The sequence below is a fragment of the Mytilus edulis genome, chromosome 12, assembly GCF_963676685.1.
Source record: "Mytilus edulis chromosome 12, xbMytEdul2.2, whole genome shotgun sequence".
NCBI classification, from domain to species: domain Eukaryota; kingdom Metazoa; phylum Mollusca; class Bivalvia; order Mytilida; family Mytilidae; genus Mytilus; species Mytilus edulis.
The window spans coordinates 39127685-39150190 of NC_092355.1; the positions used below are offsets into that span (position 1 = coordinate 39127685).

The following is a 22506-nucleotide window of genomic DNA, read 5'->3' on the forward strand; positions in this document are numbered from 1 at the left end:
TCATATCAAAGATTATGCGACATATAAGATTACAATGACAAATGCATTATTATATGTACATTATCAGTGTGCTGGGATCGTTTCATTAAGGATCAGGTTTTATTGGAAACATATATACATCAAGATTGTGGTCCTGTTGTACTAAAAGTGACAAAAGCAGCTAACAAAATATGAAATAATACTTACCCAATCATTGATAGTGCAGTGCTTTGAAAATGAAAAATAACAAAAATGCTGAACTCTAAAGAAAATTCTTTATGTAATGGCAAAATTGATAGCTGAAACACATTTAACATGTTTAGTGAATGGATAACGACTGTTATATTTTCAACTTAGAAATTACATTTTCTTATGTAAAACACAGTGAATTGAACCTGGTTTAGAAGATGGATAAATCTCTTGGTTGTACAAATGTATGACAGACACATACATTTACATTAAATTGACAAAAAATGTGTCAATAAAACAAACAGACATAATAGGTAAACATATCAAATACAAACTACTTAAGCAAATCAATGAAAAACAAGAAGACATAAATTTACCATAGCACAAGAGCACAATGACAGGATTAATAAGTATGTCAACTAGATTTAATCAAAAATAGACTAAAATAGAAAAAAGTACTTGAATAGACTTTTAAACACCCTTAATTAGCAACATGCTGTCTATGACTGACATGCAATGACATACTCCTACTGTAGTATTTTTATGGGAGGTCGACATTAAACACATGTTTGCTGTACTTCAAATTTGGTATAACTACTAGGTATTTATTAATTTTTTACAGATCACTGTACTTTTTGTAGCCTTTTAACGTTTTGAATCAAACATCACTGATGAGACTTTTTAGACGAAACGCTTAGTTGGCGTCTACAATTTGAATCCTTGTATCTTTTGAGATTTTATTACATAATTCGTTTTTTTAAGGGGAAGGGGTTTATATTGTAATTATACTGTTTTACGAACAAATGATAGATATAGTTTAACAAAAATAATTATAGTTCACCTATACCCACGATATGCTCTAAAACTAGTAAACAGCAGTAGTTTTGTGCAAAACATATTCAGAAAATTGTAAAATAGGTCTTGTTTTATTGCAATATACTTATATTGACTTGTAATAAATCATTGATTTCGTACATTTACCTTTGATGTAATTGTAATGTCTTATTTGAGATGAATTTAATACACGGTATATTGTATACTTTAAAACTATCATTTGTAAATATATTATCTACATTTAAGTTGTATTGCATATATATGGCATGGTTTGACAAGTGGCTGTTGATGGTTATTTATTTCAGACATCGATAAAATACGTGTGTATTAGACGAGAAACAGCAATTCCGGCACTAATTTGGACTTATTATTCACAGAAAGCATGAATGCAATATGCATAACGCTTTACTCTTTACACCTGTTGTTCAAAGTGTACGAATTAGAGACAAATATCTAAGTAAAGTCTTGAGTTATTTCTCTTTATCCTTAAGATAGAAACACAATAAAATAATTAATCGATAGTATTGTGATCTAATTAAAAAATTGTTTGTGACCTGTTGCAAAGCACAATAATTTTCGTAAAGTTCAATTTGTTTCAGTCCCAAAATGTCTCCTCATGTATTACAAAAGAAATTCAGACCCTTTTATTTCTTTATTGGGTATAATTTTATGCTTTAAAGTTATGCATTGAATAATCAAGACTATAATTTACAGACCTGTTTCGTATATATTTTTTATGTAATCAATTACTACAATCGTAAATGATAGATGTAAAACATCCTGCAATATGAGGCAGGTCTACATATGACAGAAAACGAAATCCGTATATAAATAACTATTTTGTTATTGTTTCAAAGGTACATGTACTTGCTACCAAATAAATACTACACGCCTTTTTGTTAAAATTGTAAATGCTTGGTACGCAAAATTCCATGAATTCACGTGAAGAAAGTTTTAAAAAAATGCATATTTCAAAGGTTATATGGTTTAGAATGTACCTACTGTACTTATTATTATTCGCTATGAAATGCGACAACAGTCATGTAATACAATATGAATGGACCAAAATTCATTTAAATTTATCATTCATCTTAAGCTGTCTTTAATTTGAATTTATTCATTCAAAAGTCTATTTATATGCAAAACATCGTATTCAATAACACTAACATATATGTACATAAAGCTGGTAAAAGTGTACAGCATTTGTTAACAGCAACATTTCGGGATAATCAAAGTTGAGGGACTATTTTGACCGTCAGTTTCATGGTATACATATACGCCCTTTTCATTTTACTTCAAAATTACATAACTGTATCCTACATTTAAATATTTATAGCGGGAGACGAATGACAGAAACGTCATATTGCATGACAAGTAGGATAATTATACACAAAGTAACACATATTCTAATTAGTTATCTAACATTTGGTTTATTAGCGCTGTAGGTGGTATTTTTTTCAGGATCTAGATTGTTTTTTGTGGACACTATTAGGGTCAATGTATCACAGAACTTACCGAACATATTTTGCTAAGAACGGAGATGAAGCATGACAAGAAACATTACATAATTTTGCAAACGGTCAAAACTATTTGTTGGGAGTATTAACAAAAATCGACCTGTGTTTACTGCATGGTAAAAAACTATACAGCTAGTGTCAAAAGGTTTATAAAAATAGCAGAAAATAGCAACGGTCATCATACATCATCACATTTGTTTTTGATATTAAAATCATTGTTACAGTATGAACTGTGTATGTAGGCTCTTGGTCGTTGATAGAAAGTATTGAATACCCTCAAAGGGCTATCCTTATTTCTATGTCCGAGAAATCGATACCTGTAAAAAAGAAAAAAACGGTATTATTGTTTCTTCCATATGCCAGCCTTCGGTACATCAAGGCCAATCTAAGCCACAATAGAATATACAACCCGAACCTGTTCTATGGAAACGAAAACTGAAAAGTAGCTTTAGACTCAAAAGAAAAGAACGTCAACAGCCTGAGTTTTCCGTATATTGTTGGTGTTGTACAACGATTTTCTTTCACGAAAAGCGGTTAGGATATATGGAATTTGACCTGTACTGTTTTTAATTTCTGATGACAATTTACAGGCAAATAGTACTGTTGATATCATTCACAAACGATCGCAAATACCATAAGGTGCATTACAAAAAATGCTACACAGCTTGACAACATAAACATTATAATCTCAGGATTAGTATACATCTAATTGTTACAGATATTACTTATACTATAGATTTAACTGTACGTTGGTACTTTTCAAGTTTAAAATATATCAGCTACATCAACAAATATGGTAATTTTAACAATGCAAACAAAGGTATCACAATGGGTCTATTTGTTGTATAAAGTACAAAGTTGTATATATAGACACTAACCTATATATTTAAATTCTAAAATCTGAATATAAAGAAACGAAAACATTTTTACATAATATTTGTGGACTATTTCAAAATATGTTGAGTTATACAATTCGTCAAATTAGACCATTTAATTGAAAAAAGAAAAACTACGCTATTGTAAACATAAATGACTCTGTCTTGTAGTAGAATGGACAGCAGGACAATAATGGTACATCGAGACAATTGGTATAGAATTTATGGTATTAGATGAACAAAAATTGAAAGGGATTGACAAGACAAGACATGACAATTTATTACATCTTAGGCACACGTATGGTGATACAAGAGGATCACAATTATACATTAACAATTATATATATACTTATACATTAACAAGCAAGACACACAATACATACTACAAAACTGGTAAACCAATTCCGAGCCACAATAAGAATTTGAAAGTGAGAAACATAACCTTTAACATTGATTATGTTGATTACCAGCTTTAGGCGATATACATAAATTAAAAATACTTCACTTTGGGTGTTTACTTTAAAATGCAAAGCGAAATTGTGAACAAGCATGGTTTCATGGATAACAGTTATGTTTTGTGTACAATAGACACATTCAAGTTTGTTCTTTTGTGGCCGATATTGTCCATAACACATCTATCAACTTTTTAGAACAGATGTTTTGTCTTATAATCAAACATACAAAATTGTATGTACATTTTTGTTGTTATATTATTTTGGAATAGTCTTGATTGAGAGTTCCAATGATCTGCCTCGGATATCATTATGAACATTATCTAGCTGTATAATGTAATAATCTAAAAGTTATTTTCTTCAAACGTAGAACATAATTTTGTGTTTATGCTGACCTTGAAGTTTAAAAACAACATTTGATTTACAAAGAAGAAGTTAAATCACACTAAAATACCGCTGACCTTGACACCTACGCCAACACCTAACATTGAAGCTATCGGATTTGAATAATTTTGTTAAAACGCAGTTAACAGGAAGAAAGGTTATCGTTGTAATCACTGTTATCAATAATGTGTTATATATTCTTCGAATTTCGCGTCTGCTTTTGAAATTAATTAAGATTACATACAAGTGCATTTATTCATCAAAAACCGTTGTGATGTATAAAAAAGTAAACAATTGAATACATTCAAAACTGGTAATGAATCGAGATAGGTCAGCAAACCACTAAAAGCATGATTAAAACAGCAACAACCCAACGAATACCTCTTTTCAGATAAAAAAAAATAAGAGGACAATATCATGAAATTAATCTCAACCATAACAAATAAAGTAAATAAATAATGAAATAAAGACCAATTTAATGTCTCTGTCACCCAAAAATTACGAGTTTCTGTTATAACCACAGTTGCGTACGCTCTAGACAAACAGTTTGAAAAGAATAAGACCAACTCATAGTAATAATGAATCAAAAACTTTACAAAACAAGACGTGACATAAAAATAAAAATAACGAAGCATGTCAGTCAATGTACAAAACGTCTTTTGGGATATAGACAAACTGATATATTTTTATGACCAATTTTCGCTAGTAAAAAATTCTTATAATTGTTTATAATGGCTGCCAATGACTGAATAAGCGACATTGATAAGAATGTTATACGTCTCATCTCGTATTGGCATAGTTACTTTGATACAAAGTGATGCATATAGAATGAAGATTGATATTTTGAAAGGCAAAATTAATTGAGGGTAAACGCAAGCCTTCATTTCAATGATAGTTCCTATCTATTCTGTCAGAAATATACTTTCGACATTTGATGTTGCTATTTTGGATTTTTTATTCTTTGATCTCCTATCCGACTCTTTCTAGATTTTGTCGATCGATTGTATTTCTAAATAAAACTTTGTTGATATTGATGATCCTTTGAATCTTGCTTTCCTGTATTCCAATTTGGATTTATCGTGTTATATACGATAATTATATCTTCATTTATCAATGGTAAGCTTGCAACTAACAGCAATATATAACATGAGTCTTTTCAAACTAATTGGAATAAAGACAATCCTGGGAAAACCACTTGTAACAACCTTGCAATGAGGATCAGTTATCAGCTAGGAGATAAAAACAAATGAAAAAAAACCCATGATTTGATGAGGTAAATCATACTATATTTAGATCAAATGATTTTATGTACAATATTAATCTGATTTTCATTGAGAAACTGATGTTAACATCCTGGCAACGAAAGTTAGGTATCAGTTACACAAACTAAGTAAGAAGGCATGCATGCTTGTATGATAAAATTCTACTTCATTTATCTAGATGAAAAAGTATCATACTATTTTCACCAGCTGAGCATAACAGTTGATGTTTTAGCCTGCATTTTGGTTGATATCATTTCAAACTGCCACGACTTCAAATACATATATCGCAAATTTAAAACGCATTCAAAATATGAAAAAAATATTTAAAAGCGGGCACATCATTTGAATCGGACTGAAGGGATGTATTCGTTAATTGAAAATAATTGCAAAACATAATTTTGTAACATCAAATTTTAATACCACAATATCCGTATGTTCATGTCAATATCGAAGTAATGGCTACTAGACAGGTGATACCCGCTTGTATTAACAGTTTCCACCATCAGTAGAATATAGGGTGGCAATACCAAAAACTATTTTGAAACTCAATCAATATTCACATAAGATATCAATATGAAATAGTTATGGTAAAAACAGCTGCTTACACACGTGCTATCAAATTATACTTTTAATGCGATGTTGACCTTGAAAATGAAATCACGAATTCTTTATACTTATGACGAAAGGCAATCTAGGACAAACATAATGACCTTGACTTAAGTTAATGTCTAATTGAATGTCTTCTGTATGACGTCTTAGTTTTGTATGATCGAGTTTTTAAAATATAATTGAATGGAGTACTAAACGATCAGTTATCTTAATTACTATTACCAGTATTACCTTTTTTGATTTTTATACAACTAACTTGTCTTGCAAATATCCAGAATTGATATTTTGACATTAACATTTAAAGAATTTAGCGGTCAAACATTAGGAGAAACATTGCTACTAAATTGAGGAACTGTTTCAAATCATGAGAAAAACATGTAGATATAATCTTCCATCTCGAAACAACATAATTTTACCTGTGTGTGTTTCTGTTGTCTTAGAATGAAAGACACTCAATTGAAAACAAATGCATGTAAAACTGGCATATCAACTTAAATGAAACAAGTTTTTTTATATGTAGATATAAAATGGAAGATATGGTATGCTTTACAATGAGACAGAGCCATTAACAACTATAGGTCACCGTACGGCCTTCAAGAATTAGCAAAGTCCATACCGCATAGAAAGTTGTAAAAGGCCCCGCATGAAAATGTAAAATAATTCAAACGAAAAAACTAGTGGCCTTATTTATGTACAAAAGATAAACGAAAATCAACTAAGTAATGTATCAGCAAACGACAACCACTGAATTACAGGCTTCTGAATTGGAGCAGACACATACATACAGTATATGGCATGGATAAACATATTAGCGGGATACCAACCCTACCCAAACCTGGGACAGTGGTATAACAGTACAACATAAGAACGAACTATTTAAATCAGATGAAAAGGCTTAACTCATCAGATGGATAAAAGTACAATAGGACGTGGACGGGTACTTCACAACAACTAAAAAACAATAGATACGAATCTGAGTATGTTTGCCTATTCCGCCATACGTTTTCACATTCCTTCAAAATGCCACAATAAAGATATTTGTAAGAAGGGATAAATGTTAATATCCGACCATTATTTTCTTACAGAAGTATTTTATATCGATAAAAAAAATATTTATGATCAGAAGGTAAACATTAACCAATTCGTTCAATACGTTGTCAGTTTATTTTCGATTTATGATTTTGGCTGTTCATCTGGTATCTTTCGCACCTCTTTTAAACTTGTGAAGCTGGTGTAGTGTCGTATTGCATTGCTCTTCATAACAAACTTGCTTGAGAAGATTTTACATAAGGAGCATATTCCTATTTATGAAATCCATATAACATAAAGCCGAAATCAAAATACTGTCATAGATCATGTTTTTAAGTTGTCAAGACAAGGCAATTTATTACGACTTAGGCACACGTATGGTGCCACAATGAATATATACAGTTAGTACCTTTCGACAAATGATTTATACTTGTACAATAAACATGTCATGTATCATATAGATCACCTTGTAAAAAAACATAAAAGAACAAATACAATACATCATAGGGTCAACATAGAGTCTTGAACTGGACAATATATAGAAAACAACACGTTATTAATTTCTTGCGTCCGAAGCGCTTTTCTGGATATACCTTCATCAGGAACGCTCAAAGCCAAACATTTGAAATCCGAAGATGTATAAGTACCGAAACCGTTGAAGAGCTGTATGTCAAAAATACCTAAAATATATAGCCAAATTCATCTAAAGCCAACTTTGCCTGAGGGAGTTGAAACCTTAGTTTCTAAATAATTTATAAATTTATAAACGGACAAATTTTAGTAAAGTTTTTTATATCATGTCAGTACCGAAATACTGACTACTGAGCTGATGATACCCTCGGGGACTGATAGTCCACCAGCAGAGGTATCGACCCAGTGATGTAAAATATAGAAAACAACAATTCAACATTTTAAAAACGTTTTAGAAATGTTTTGTTTTGGTTTCTAGAATGTTTTATTGAAACGTTTTAAAAATAAAAATTTGTAGACAATTATTAATGTTTCAAAAACATTTTGAAGAAACGTTATATGGAACATTCAGAAAACGTTGAAATAAGGTTTTATGAAAAACGTTTCTGTCAACCTCTGAAAAACATTTTTAACACATTTGTGTAACAATGATGCATTAGTGCTACCACCATTACTTTGGTTTAAAAACTTATAATTGATTGTGCAGTGTTTTGTATATCATCCATTTCTTTATTTGTAATGCACCTGTTTAATTGATGAAAAAGCGACATCTCCATAAGCTTGGATGGATGGTTGGTTGGTTGTTTAATGACCAGTGGCAAGTCAGATGCATATTCTTAATGTGAAGATGATAATATTATTAGAAATTAATACTAACTGGGCTAAACCCTGTCTTGTAATAGACCAACATGTTTTGCCAGATTTTTTGGTTCTAGCCCGACAGGCCAACAAGTCTTTGTTCTAACTCATTTGGGAAGAAGCGACAAATAATAATTTTATTGTCATTGGTTTGGCAGGGCCAGAGTTCTAACCCAAGACCTCTTCAGTTGAGGCGAACACACTCACCATTACAACTTAAGCTCTAAAGGCAAAATATTCTTTATGAAAAAAAAACTATGCCAAAGCAAATATAAAAAAGAAGATGTGGCATGATTCCCAATGAGACAACTATCCACAAAAGACCAAAATGACACAAACATTAACAATTATAGGTCACCGTACGACCTTAAACAATGATCAAAGCCCATACCACATAGTCAGCTATAATAGACCCTGATAAGACAATGTAAAACAATTCAAACGAGAAAACTAACCGCCTTATTTATGTAAAAAAAATGAACGATAAACAAATATGTAACACATAAACAAACGACAACCACTGAATTGAAAGCTTGTCAACCTCTCACTGTTTACACTGGGTCCTGTTACCTTCAAAGTCAATTCAATAAGGTTCTTGCATTGACAAGGAGATTTCATATCTCTTTAAACGAGAATTTGACATATAATCATAATAATGTCAATCAATGATCTAGTTTATAGCCAAAGCTTCAATTGTTGCAGAAATTGGAATATAGTTTTTTGAACATCTTAAATAAACAGTATTGACAGGACTAAAATCAGTAGAATCAAGGTACATTTAATCATTTATTTATTCAGACTCTAATTCATCTTGTGTTATGGTCTGTCCTTTTCTTGCAGGTTTCTGAAATTATAAAAAAAGTAATTTGTTAACAAAATCAGTACTTTCAAGCACCCTATTAAAGCATTTAATTCTAGCCCCAGTTATAGTTGTTGTAATCCCTTTTAATCAAGCTCTCATGTATGCAAATTTAAAACTGTAAATTCAGAAATTATTGCGAGGTTTTTATTATTGCCAATAATGCGACGGAGTTGTAAACGCAATAATTAAAACTCGCATTTTGTAATATTTTAACTGAATTAAGCATGACTTTTTCTCAAAATCGTAAAAATTAAAATCGCATTCAAGTGTAAAATGACAAAATCGCAATAATAAATGTGCGCAATAATTTCTGAATTTACAGTATAATCAATCAAGGAAAACTTCTGCAATTTTTGCATATCAAGTAATTTCTAAGATGGGCAACAAACAAATAATATTTTACGTGTCAAAATCAAATGCTACAAACATTAAGTTTTAATTGTAGGATAAAGACAATAATTTTATTGTCAAGAACATGACAATAAAATTGAGAATGGAAATGGGGAATGTGTCAAAGAGACAACAACCCGACCAAATAAAAAAAACAACAGCAGAAGGTCACCAACAGGTCTTCAATGTAGCGAGAAATTCCCGCACCCGGAGAGGCGTCCTTCAGCTGGCCCCTAAACAAATATATACTAGTTCAGTGATAATGAACGCCATACTAATTTCCAAATTATACACAAGAAACTAAAATTAAAATAATACAAGACTAACAAAGGCCAGAGGCTCCTGACTTGGGACAGGCACAAAAATTGTCTTATCTTAGTATTCAAATTGCAAAAAATATACTTTTAAATAAATAAGCCTTTCAGATAAATGTAAAAGATATTCTATTCAATCGAAAAATACCTTATATTTTGGTCCTCCTGGCTTGTGCGGGGCCTGTTTTAGGAAGTCAATTAACACTTCCTCCATATCTGAAACCTTTGATTTTGGAAACACTCTTGCACAACATTCTGAAAAAAGTATTACAGATTTTCTTATTATATTTAACTGTATCGATCTTTTTTTTATATATAATTGGGACTCATATTTATGGCAGATTCCAAATCTATGGCATATGTGATGTTACAAATGTCAAACAAATCAAGTCTGTGCCAGATTTTCGTTTTTAACTATGGGAGATTGTTAAATTATATCATTTTCCAGGGAAAAAAGGTAACAAATAAATGTCACAATTGAATAATGCCATATGAAATTGTCCCAGCCACAAAGATAGCTGAACCTTTAGATTTGAACTTCCAGTCGAAAGTATTTCCCTTGCCAACAATTTGCGGATGGTTTAAAGAAAGATTTTACTGACATGTATCATCCCAAAGATGAGGACGAAATCTGCTGTACCTGTAGAAGCCCCAATTTTGCCATATATTTGGAAACAACAAAAATCTGCCATAGAATAGGAAATATCAACTTGCCATTGATTATGACATTAAAAAAATCTGACATAGTTTTGGGATGATGTGACGTCATATTTACCATAGATTTAGACTCTGCCGTAGATCTGGTACCCACCATAGATTTGAGTCCTATATATTTAATTACTTTATATAACGTTGCACTCTGTTTATGGATAAGTGAGAAATGTGATATTCAAATTTATCACATGAATTCTTTTTGAGATTAAAGTCAGATGAAAAATTTATTCTAATGTTAATGGCACTGGCTGTTCCACATATTTTTGTAATCAACTTACTCATGACTATCCTGCACAAAGGGTGACCTGTGAATGCCTCCTTCCCTTTTTGTCCCTTTAAACTGTATTTGGCCCATAACTGATTAGTGCCACACTTCTTCATCATCCGTCTTATACAGTCTGAACGGCTGTGACCACCTTGTGACACCAAATACTGGACCTACAAAATTACAATTTAGTCATGTTTTTATTTATGTATTTTCCGTGAAATTTAATGTTTGAGACACATTAAATTTTCTAAGATAACTTGCACAACAATACATAAACAGACTCTTTCAATTTGTATCTCCAATTATGTATGCTCTATGCATTTAACCTATGAATTCAAAAGTAAAAAACATAAGTGAAATTAGAGTGCATCAGTTTGATAAAAATAAAAACATAAAAGAAATGCTTTTTAAAGAGATGTCAAAGAGAACAAGAACCATATAAGAATAATCAGAGACACCAACTTACAAGTTTATTCTTGAAATGATCATCTTTCATTTTATCCTCAAGGTCCCTCATTTCATGTATGTAGTTGATGGGGTGCTGAATAACATCTTCCACAATACTAGTGGCCACAACACCACCATGTCCTGTTGCAGCCAGCTGTGAAATGGCAGTTTTAATTTCTTTGATGCCATCCTCTAATGTTCTTAATTTTTGAACAATAACAGTTTGACAGTCTACAAGACAAATTGATAAAAATCTTAGAGAATTCAGCTACTGAGCTGGAAAAAATATCAAATAGCCTATTTCTATGATGAAAGTAAGTTCTACAATTGTCTTGGTATGAAGTGCATGTTTTTTTTCTCATACATAACTACACTGGGTGAAATAAAAGCAACAAGTCTTGTTAACTAAACATATTATCAACTGAAGGTTTAATGTCATCTTCCCAAATTTTTGGGACAGACATACTGGCAATGATGTTCTGGACAATCGGAAATTATTGCCTGCTATTATGTTCACCTATAACACATGTATAAGGAGTTATTAAAAACATGATAAAGTTTTGTTTACCTTATTTACAGAAAATCAATAAATTTAACATACACTATACTATACAGGATTTCAGACCAAAATGTGATTTTTATTTTTGAAAATGTGAGTACTAAATCATTGCATTCACAAGCTTATCACATTTTACTTGATAATAAAATAATTTTCTATTTAAAAGAGTTAAAAGTGCTCTTCATTACATAAATGTATGTCTCTAGAATGATACATACATCATAAAAATGCCATAGAACACTTACTACATGAGGAGTCTTGTCTGGATCGACCACTTGTAGATGGAACAGGCCTATATGCTGAATCCTGTCTTTTTGAGACATCTCTATTTGGTGTAACCACCGATGACTGATCAGGCCTACATGTAGGACTTGAGTTAAGTCCTCTTGATACCTGTACATTTCTATTAGGTGAAATAAACCTAGATTGGCTAGATTGATCAGGCCTACACGTCGGACTTGAGTTAAGTCCTCCTGATACATGTGCATCTCTATTAGGTGATATTAACCTAGATTCATCAGGCCTACATGTAGGACTTGAGTTCTGTGTCCTTGACCCATCACTGTCTGGTACAAATATAGGTGCCTTGGGTGCAGCTGGAAGTTTTTTCCTTGGTTCCTGTACACTTTCTTCTACAATATACATTTTATATCAATAATAACACCAAAATGCCATTGAATATAATCATATATCCTTCATTTCTAATGCTTAACCATATGATAAGTTAAATTTGTGAGACCCCCTAAAAAAATATGGAAGTCTATTATTTTGGATAAACTATCAAATCTTGGTATACAATAGATTGGGCTTATGCCTTATCTCAAGGATGTATTACATATCCTATACAAAAATTGCACCTTTTTGTATGCACAAAAACCTCTAGATCTGGGCCATATGGGTCATGGGGAAAATGTAAGAGACAACAACCTGACAAAAGAGCATTTGTACAGAGTGTAAAATAGGATGAAATAAGAATTCTATTAAGACTAACATAGGAAAGTCCAACCCTCACCATAAACATCACTGCTATAATTTAAGCTGATATGAATGGTGCACAATTGTGTAAGAGTCTGGTAGAAAAGGAGACTCATTATAAGGGTGGGAATAGGAAAACATACCATCGTTACTGTCAGAATCTCTTTCTTCACGCTGTCTTTTTTTTTTTAACCTTCTCTGCTTTTGTACATGCAAGCTTAAGTCTGGTAATTTTTCATTATCATGCTCTTCTGAAAGAAATTTTACAAATAAATTAGAGAATCAACAGCTGTGCTATGAATGATCACATGAACAAGGATCTAGCAAATTTTAACATAATTTTAGTCATTTTGAGATAACTTCAAAGTTTGGTGTCTTTTACATGTATAAAAATAAAACGATGTCAAAAATTCACTCAATTAACTTGTTTTGACTGTTAAATCTCACTTACTTCATGAATTTTCTTCCCATTATTCTAAAACGTCCAAGAACATTCAAGAAGGCAACAGTTAAAAATGAAACGATTTTAAAACGGAAAATTGCTTAGCCATCTGAGGGATTTCTTTCAATTTTGAAGATAAAATTAAAACTATTGTTTTGTGACAATATTAAAGTACAAGTAATTGCAGACTCATTTCAAATAAGAGTTGCACTTGTTTTATTTAGCATGAAATCATTTTGCATTTTATGATTAAGTGTCTAAACAGCTATAGAGAATTTTATGCATGTGTAATACATGGTTAATAAAGCATGTGAGTTACTTTTGAAAATATTTTTGAAGACATAAAAATAGCTTTTCACCAAATATACCTACCTCTATTATTTTCATCAGAATCATCTGAGATTAATCTGTCAGGCTTACTTATTACTCTTCCCTGTGCCACTTCCTGCTCTATTTCTGACTCGACATTACTCGTAACTTCAAACTTTTTGCAGTATTGATCTGCTTTATCATAGTCATCTGTTAAAACGTAAATGAACATATAAGTATTAACAATTTACTTGTTCATATATAAAAATGATTGTCTTTTACTTTTAAAAAAAAGAAGACATGAATGAAATACATGTAAGAACTTTAAACAATAAAGTGAGAACATAATCAATAACCATGCATGGTTATACAATACTTGTATGTATGTCTTAACTAGTCTATATTAACTAGTCTATATATATATATTGGATGGAGAGTTGTCTCATTGGCTTTCTTGCCATATATCTTCTTAATTCTATGTAAAATTTCTGTCTATGCCCCAAGTTTAAAAAAAGTATATATATATATCCTTCCCTGATAAACTGTATTCTAGACAATCAATTTGTTTACCTGTATGATGAAAAGTTCTAATAGGATGGGCGATCCACCTTTCCTTATCTGGTATCTCTCCTCTTCTAATTCTTTGGGCAAGATTTATTGTGGTTGGGGGCCAGTAACAAACTGCATCCTAGAAATATAAAAAAAAATAAATGAATACACAAAAGTATAGTATGTAGTGAAAATCTAGTTTTTCAACATAAAATTATAATACACTAAGATGTTCATAAACTGAACTGTAGACAGGTGTTAAAGTAATTATGAACAGGATGTGATTTAGAAACTTGGTGACCGGCAGTACAAACACTGAGGAAAACTTCTGTACTAATACTATAAAGGATGTATGAAAAAGTATACATTGTACAGTTATTTTTTTAAAAGAATGTTTTAAAAGTTACAAACATTATATTACCTTTCCAGATCCTTCGAGCCATGATAAGTGCACCACTTCAACTGATTTTTCTCTTAGAAACTCAACAACAACATACACATTATGGTTGGACATCTGAAAGATAATGAAAAGTAAAACTAGTTAAATACTGAATAACATGTACAATTAAATACAAATAAATGATGTTTCAGCTCATGGTGGCTACATTGATAGAATCTATTTCATCTGCATAATACAATGTACTTCACATCACATACATGACATATAAATCATCTTCTTGCCCATTCTTTAATGCACAATGCTTTCCATTTAAGTGTTAGTATTATCTACATGTACATTTGTACCATGCTCTCTACACTATTACACATACATGCATGTTTCTGTAACTAATACTTGTACATGTCTATCTAAAAAAATGTACATGAACATGCAAATTTACATGATTTGGTACAATGTACCCTTTTCTTTCAGCACTTAACCATGTTATCGTTGGGGAAAACACATTTATTACTGAGTAATTTGCTTGTCTCACCAGTTGGAGATTTAGTTCTGTGGGTAGAGCTTTGACAAGTCTTGCATACATGTACATGTTATAAATAAACACACACACACAGTCTGTGCCAAACAATTTGAATTTGAGTTTGTCTGATTGAAAAAGAAATTTGACGTTTTTACTACATGTACAGTAAATTTTTAACATGTCAAATGTAATTATGTATATTACATGTATAATGGAGATATATATTAGCTCTATTCACTTTTACTTACTCACATTACATTTCATGCAGTATAGTTAAAAATGCTACTGGTTCATTCTGGTCCATATCTATGAGCATTGCCCTTTTGCCCAGCTTGTCAGGTGACAGGAGCTTCATCCTAGTATTTCTTGGTGAGGCTTTATAAACCCCAATCAGTCTTGAATCACAAGGTGCACGGAAAAGTGGTTCTGATCTTTCATAAACTCTACACAGCAACAATAATTTTTCAGGATCATTTGGATCAACTTGTTGAGTCCTTGAAATGATTTCACAACACTGGTTATTGTCCATGACAAAAGCATTGTTTGGTTGTTTAAATTTTAGAACACTTGACCTTCGAAAACTTTCTTCTCTCTTGGTACTATTGAATTTTTCCAGCTCATCTAATCTTTTCACAATTTGTACCATGGGACTCCTTCCTGATCTTACCATTTTTTTTAATTTCTGTAAATAGTTTTCAAAGGCAAATGCTGAACATTCATCTAAATTTCCATATTCTTTAGCTTCGTCTGTAATATGAAGTAAGCTGTGTACATTGTAAACCAAAAACTCTGGACCATAAATTATTCTTGCACTTTCAACGAAATACTCGAGCAGATTGTGTGCATAGTCAGCATGATTTTGGACTGAACTTGAACAAACCAATATTGATATTCCAACACTTAATGCCATGAAATTCTTATACATATCTGACCTTAAAATGTCTTTCAAGACAATTTTGCCAGTGTACAGAAGAAACTGCCTGAATTCAGTGGCTTTCCATCGATCAATTTCATCCATGTTTCTTGGTTTTCTGGCAAAAAATTCAGGAACAAATGATCGTAATCTAACTAGTTTGCGACCTATTTCTTGAACTTGTTGATTGGACAGTCTAACATCCAATTTGCCTCTTTTCCAAGTTAAAAGTAACTTCTTCATTACACCAAGACATACTAGGTGCATGTAATCTAAAGGAAACTGTTTAATCATGTCTAATTTGTCCATTGGTAAATCACAAAATGGAGAGAGATAATTGTGATGTTCTTGATTTAAAGAGTTTCTAAATGTTTCATTTGTTCTTAAGGTCAAGTTATTAATATCTTGGTAAGTCATCCTACCAATCCAATTTCCTTTTTGGGCACATTTATCACAGCCATAGTAGCCGCAGTATAGTTTAGTTCCTTTAACAAAGGCTCTAGCAGGAGCATCACACACTATGCCTTTCAAATTCACTTTAATAGTGCGATTACCAGAAGGAAATCCATTTTGAAGTACATTGTCTAATTCTCTTATAGTTTCTCTCAAAAAATCTAGATTTGATGGCTTAGATCTTCCTAATGTTAAGGCAACTGGAAAAATTTGAACAGGCTTGATGTGAACCTTGCAAATGACAGGCCACAGAGATGTGTTAGTGCTTTTGAACAATGGCAGACCATCAATATTGAATGATAAGCTAACTTCTGACAATTCACTCTGTTTTTCTTCTGACAGCGAAGAATAACACGATTGCAGCTGTTTAACTATACCAAAAACAATATATTCCATGCCTGATTTAATTTCTGTTGTCACATTTTTCATAGTTCCTAACAATGTTCTGGCAGTCAATGGCAATGAAGAGTGTCCATGCTTTTTTAAGACACCTAGAAGAGCATCAACAGCATTATGTTCAATTGAATTTTCATTCACCCATTGAGCAAGATCATTTGCTAAAATAGTATCTTTTTCAAAGTCTTCTTCATCAGAGTCCAAAATATTTTCTATGTCTGTGGTTATTGAATGAAAGTGAAACAAATCAGAATCATCTTCTTCAAGATCAATTGTAGGAAAACTGTTATCTGACACTGAAACAATTTCTTCTGGTTCATGCGACGCCAACTGTGGACAAGTATTGAATGATGAACTACAAAGGCTGTCCACATCTTCAACTTCTTGTTCATGATTGAAGTGATGCTCAACATCACTGTTGTAATTGTCAGATAAGTGTTCTTGGGTAATAGCATGACTAGACGACTGCCTCAAAGCTCTTGAAGCAGCTATCCACTGTCTCTTGTATTCTTTTCTGTATTGTTTTCTACTTGTGCAGGTATCATCCATACTGTAAAGAACAAAAAAAAAACTCATGCAAACATGCAAATTTACATTTGTATATATATTTATCCCTTATTAAATGATATGGTGTCAACAATGGTCAAATTCAATGATAATTATATATAGGTATATAGAAACCTTCTCTTAAAAATTTATAGAGATCCATTCACTTAAACTTAAGTTATTGTTAAAAAAACTAAATGTGTCTTGGGACGACGACTACAACATCATACCATAATACAACGCAAATTTTTTTTGGGGTTGTTCAAAAATTAATTTTGTACTTATAACCACTTTAAATATGTTACACAACATTTTTATGAACAGTCAATGGGGTTCAAAACATCATTTATATCCAGCAGTAACAGATATTTGTTGGATATTTAAACATGTTAAATAAAAAAAAATAATCAGACATGCAAGCAAAGTTATTTGTGAAACCTTGGTAGCCTAAGTGAAATTTTTTAGAACATCCAGCAAAAAAGGATGTCAGTTTAGAATGACTTAAGATCAGGAATACATTTTGGAATTGTTCACGGATATATTTCTTCCATAAAGTATTGCACCTGTCATGCCTGTAAATCAGTTAAACCTGAACACATTAAGTCTTTTAAACATCAAAATTTAGTTAAAAATATACATGAAATTTCACATAGACTGCGCTGGTTTGAAGTGTTAATTTTTGATTGCAGTGAAACATTCATCAATAATTTTAAAAAGGCAGATCTAAGACTACAGTGCTGGGTAGTAACCTACAATGTACATTGTTTAACAATATTTTTCTAAAGTTGTACTTTAATTTTTAATTACTTTATGTAATTTTACATGTCCCGCATACAATAAATCCTCTTGTCATGTATAATTACAGACCTACATGTACTGGGCACAAATTAAAGCAGGATTAATTTTCGGTTTTGTTGAAACCACTTTTCAATGAATGAATAAATAGACAGAAAATCCTATAACCTAGAACATCTAAATATCCTTCATAATCATTAAAAGTTTAAGAAAAATTGGTCAGAGGTTTTCAAATTTATAAAACAACAATACATGGCATGCGTGCAAAGTTTCTTTTAGTCATCCTTAAAAATATGCTCAGTATAATCTTCGTCCTTAGAGCATTTTACTGACAATGCAGTACAAATAATTATGACGTCTTGAAAGGCTATAGATCACATTTTTTTTTTTACCCCTTACATCGATAGTGTCAACCAAAAAATATAATAGCCCTTCAAGACGTCATAACTGTTTGAACTAGTACTACTGACAATGGACAAGTGACGTGTGTACTTGGCACATGCAAGAGTTCAAGTACTTCACTTCGATACATGTTAAATTTAAAAATGTAGTAGATTTTTGCTGTTGCTTAAAGAAAGGCGTTCATATTTCTATATTCATGATATTCACATCAGAAAGCTGTAAAAATTGTCATTTATATTATTTGGCTGTGCTACATGTAGTTAACATAATTAATTATGGTGTTTTTGGAGATTTGTTTTTATTTAACTCATGTGGAAATCAAACCAGTAGGCAGTACAGTTGCGTATCCCAGAAGTTCTTTATTTACGCTAAATACTGCTTCCTTCTTTGTTTTGTATCCTTGTCGCCATTGAAAGATCGGAGCAAGACTGATGGTTCAGATAGTAATTTATAAACAATGGCTACAAAATATACCATTGGTATCGCCGTAGCGACATTTATGGTATCGGGATCGTTCGCCCTGATTACATGTTCGCCCTAGGTTCGTTCGCACTGAGTTTGTTCGCCCTGGTAATCCGTTCGCCCTGGGTTCGTTCGCCCTATTTTCATTTTAATATGATATGTACAATGGATACGTTACATTAATGAAAGAAATATATATTAAAATTTATGTATATCTATTAAAAGTTAAATACAGAATATTAATGAAATAAAATTCTAGGATGCATTGTTACACTTTATTTTATAATTACTTTTAATTACTGTTGATTGAATTTTGATTGCTGATTATTTGAAATCTTTGATATCACTGATTTTTATATGAATTGTCTTTGATGGATTAATAATGAAAATAACATTTTTCTCAAATGAAATTTTTACAAAGTTATTGCCAATTTTTAAACTGTACAAGCCGTCCGACAACCCACTAGACAACGTTCAGCTGCTGCAGTAAAGAATTTTAACTCAATTAACACTTTGAACTTTGAACACTTTCTTATGTATAACTTTAGTGCTCCTAATGTATCATTTTTATTGATCAAATCATGTGTGGAAATGTAAAGTAAAAGGATGTGTGATAGTGATTTCCTAGTAACGTAATTACATACAGATACTAACTTAGTTCTCAATAGTTCGTAAATATTTGGCGAAATTGTAGACTGACTTCAACGTATTCAATTAAATACACACAACACAACCGTGACTATAATAAAAAATAAAAATCAGGGCGAACAGTCTCAGGGCGAAACGGAACTAGGGCGAACAGTAACTAGGGCGAACAGAAATCAGGGCGGACGGACCCGGATTCGACATTTATACGTAACAAGTAAGTAAATTTCCCAAAAGTTTGAGAGTGACATTCCCCAGAATAATCGCAGATATTACAGGGGGTTATAACCACTTTCTTTGACGATCAATATATCATCGTCTCGTGGGTTTCCAGTATAAATGAATGTGGACATTTGGTTGGAACCCCCCTTTTATCCATTTTTAAAATGGCAGGATCCGCCACTGCAGTAGCCCATGAGGCATGACAAAATGACATATGAAGCAGTGGTGAATGTGAAATTGTCATTGTAAGCCTGTACGGTTAAATCTGTAAACAGACTCATGCAATTCTATCACAAAATGTCATGGATGATTGATCGAGAAAAATAATGCAATAAATAATCTCAATTTCTACAAAATACATGGACTTTTAAATTATTCTATAAATACCTCTTAGACTGAACTCAATTCCGTTAAATAAAAGCCAACAATCTCAATCGTATTCTAAAAACTTTGTCTTTGGTATTCTGTATGCTGATGGTGGTCGTTTTCCAGGTTTAAAAAAGGCGGTGAGAGTTTCCGTAAGTTTCGAACAAATTAAATCTAGTGATAATTTCTGCTTTTATACCATTTTTTATCGTAAATAATACATTTTCTTAAATAAAATATCAATCTTCTAATATAATAATACTTTAGAGGTGCGATAAAGGAAAATATAGAAATAAAATACGAAACTATCTAATATGTTACACTGGTTTCCGGTTCTATAGAAAAGAAACCAGTTTCAAGGCGCCAAATTTTTTTAAACGTATATAATATATTGGATATACTGTTGAGTGTTCCTAGATAATAATAACATTTTGAGGATCAAAGATGACATTTTGTTTATCAAAAATTGAAAGTTATTATTCATAAAATTATTGTGGCAATATGAGAAACACGGTTATAAAAAGTTTTTCTATTCTATATAAAAAAAACATTTTAGAAACATTATTAAAAAACAAATTTAAAACGTTGTTTTAAAATGTGTTATTTATGTTCATTAAAAACATTTTAAAAAAACGTTTCTGTTACGTTTAAAAAATGTTTGCAGAAACATTTCTCCCATAGTTACAAAAAACGTTTCAGTTTAACGCTTTAAAAACATTTGTAAAACGTTTTTTCGACACTAACTTATTTGAAACCTTTAAAAAACGTTTCTAAAATGTTCTATGTTTGGTGGGTACGTCCTTTTCATTTAACTTCAAAATTACATAAATGTATCTCACATGTAATATTTATAGCGGGGAACGAATGATAGAAACGTCATATTGCATGACAAGTAGGATAATTATACACAAAGTAACACATATTCTAATTAGTTATCTAACATTTGGTTTATTAGCGCTGTAGGTGGTATTTTTTCAGGATCTAGATTGTTTTTTGCGGACACTACTAGGGTCAATGTATCACAGCACTTACTAAACATATTTTGCTAAGAAAAGAGACGAAGCATGAGAAGAAACATTACATGATTTCGCAAACGGTCAAAACTATTTGTTGGGAGTATTAACAAAAATCGACCTGCGTCTACTGGGTGAAAAACTATACAGCTAGTGTCAAAAGGTTTATAAAAATAGCAAAAAATATCAACGGTCATCATACATCATCACATTTGTTTTTGATATTAAAATCATTGTTACAGTATGAACTGTGTATGTAGGCTCTTGGTCGTTGATAGAAAGTATTGAATACCCTCAAAGGGCTATCCTTATTTCTATGTCCGAGAAATCGATACCTGTAAAAAAGAGGAAAACGGTATTATTGTTTCTTCCATATGCCAGCCTTCGGTACATCAAGGCCAATCTAAGCCACAATAGAATATACAACCCGAACCTGTTCTATGGAAACGAAAACCGAACAGTCGCTTTAGACTCAAAAGAAAAGAACGTCAACAGCCTGAGTTTTCCGTATATTGTTGGTGTTGTACAACGATTTCCTTTCACGAAAAGCGGTTAGGATATATGGAATTTGACCTGTACGGTTTTTAATTTCTGATGACAATTTACAGGAAAATAGTACTGTTGATATCATTCACAAACGATCGCGAATACCGTAAGGTGCATTACAACAAATGCTACACAGCTTGACAACATAAACATTATAATCTCAGGATTAGCATACATCAAATTGTTACAAATATTACTTATACTATAGATTTAACTGTACGTTGGTACTTTTCAAGTTTAAAATATATCAATTACATCAACAAATATGGTAATTTTAACAATGCAAACAAAGGTATCACACTGGGTCTATTTGTTGTATAAAGTACAAAGTTGTATATATAGACATTTACCTATATATTTAAATTCTACAACCTGAATATAAAGAAACTAAAACATTTTTACATAATATTTTTGACTATTTCAAAATATGTTGAGTTATACAATTCGTCAAATTAGACCATTTAATTGAAAAAGAAAAACTACGCTATTGTAAACATAAACGACTCTGTCTTGTAGTAGAATGGACAGCAGCACAACAA

At 31.5% G+C, this 22506-nt stretch overlaps 1 protein-coding gene across 5 annotated transcripts; it reads right to left on the reverse strand.

Moving 5' to 3' along the window:
* Positions 1–9232: 9232 nt before the first annotated feature.
* On the reverse strand, positions 9233–20602 carry LOC139498434 (uncharacterized). Of its 5 annotated transcripts, none has more exons than XM_071286817.1 (10): positions 20430–20533; positions 14710–14802; positions 14310–14427; positions 13803–13949; positions 13132–13239; positions 12259–12645; positions 11474–11685; positions 11018–11177; positions 10174–10280; positions 9233–9303 (listed from the first exon to the last, which is right to left on the reverse strand). In XM_071286817.1, the coding sequence occupies exons 2-10, from the start codon at positions 14800–14802 to the stop codon at positions 9250–9252; spliced, it is 1386 nt and encodes a 461-aa protein (XP_071142918.1). In that variant the 5' UTR covers positions 20430–20533; the 3' UTR covers positions 9233–9249. The 5 variants fall into 5 exon arrangements, 3 of the variants coding, with proteins under 3 accessions (XP_071142918.1, XP_071142916.1, XP_071142917.1); XM_071286815.1 differs by lacking the exon at positions 20430–20533 and adding an exon at positions 15461–15600; XM_071286816.1 differs by lacking the exon at positions 20430–20533 and adding an exon at positions 15457–15567.
* Positions 20603–22506: the final 1904 nt, after the last annotated feature.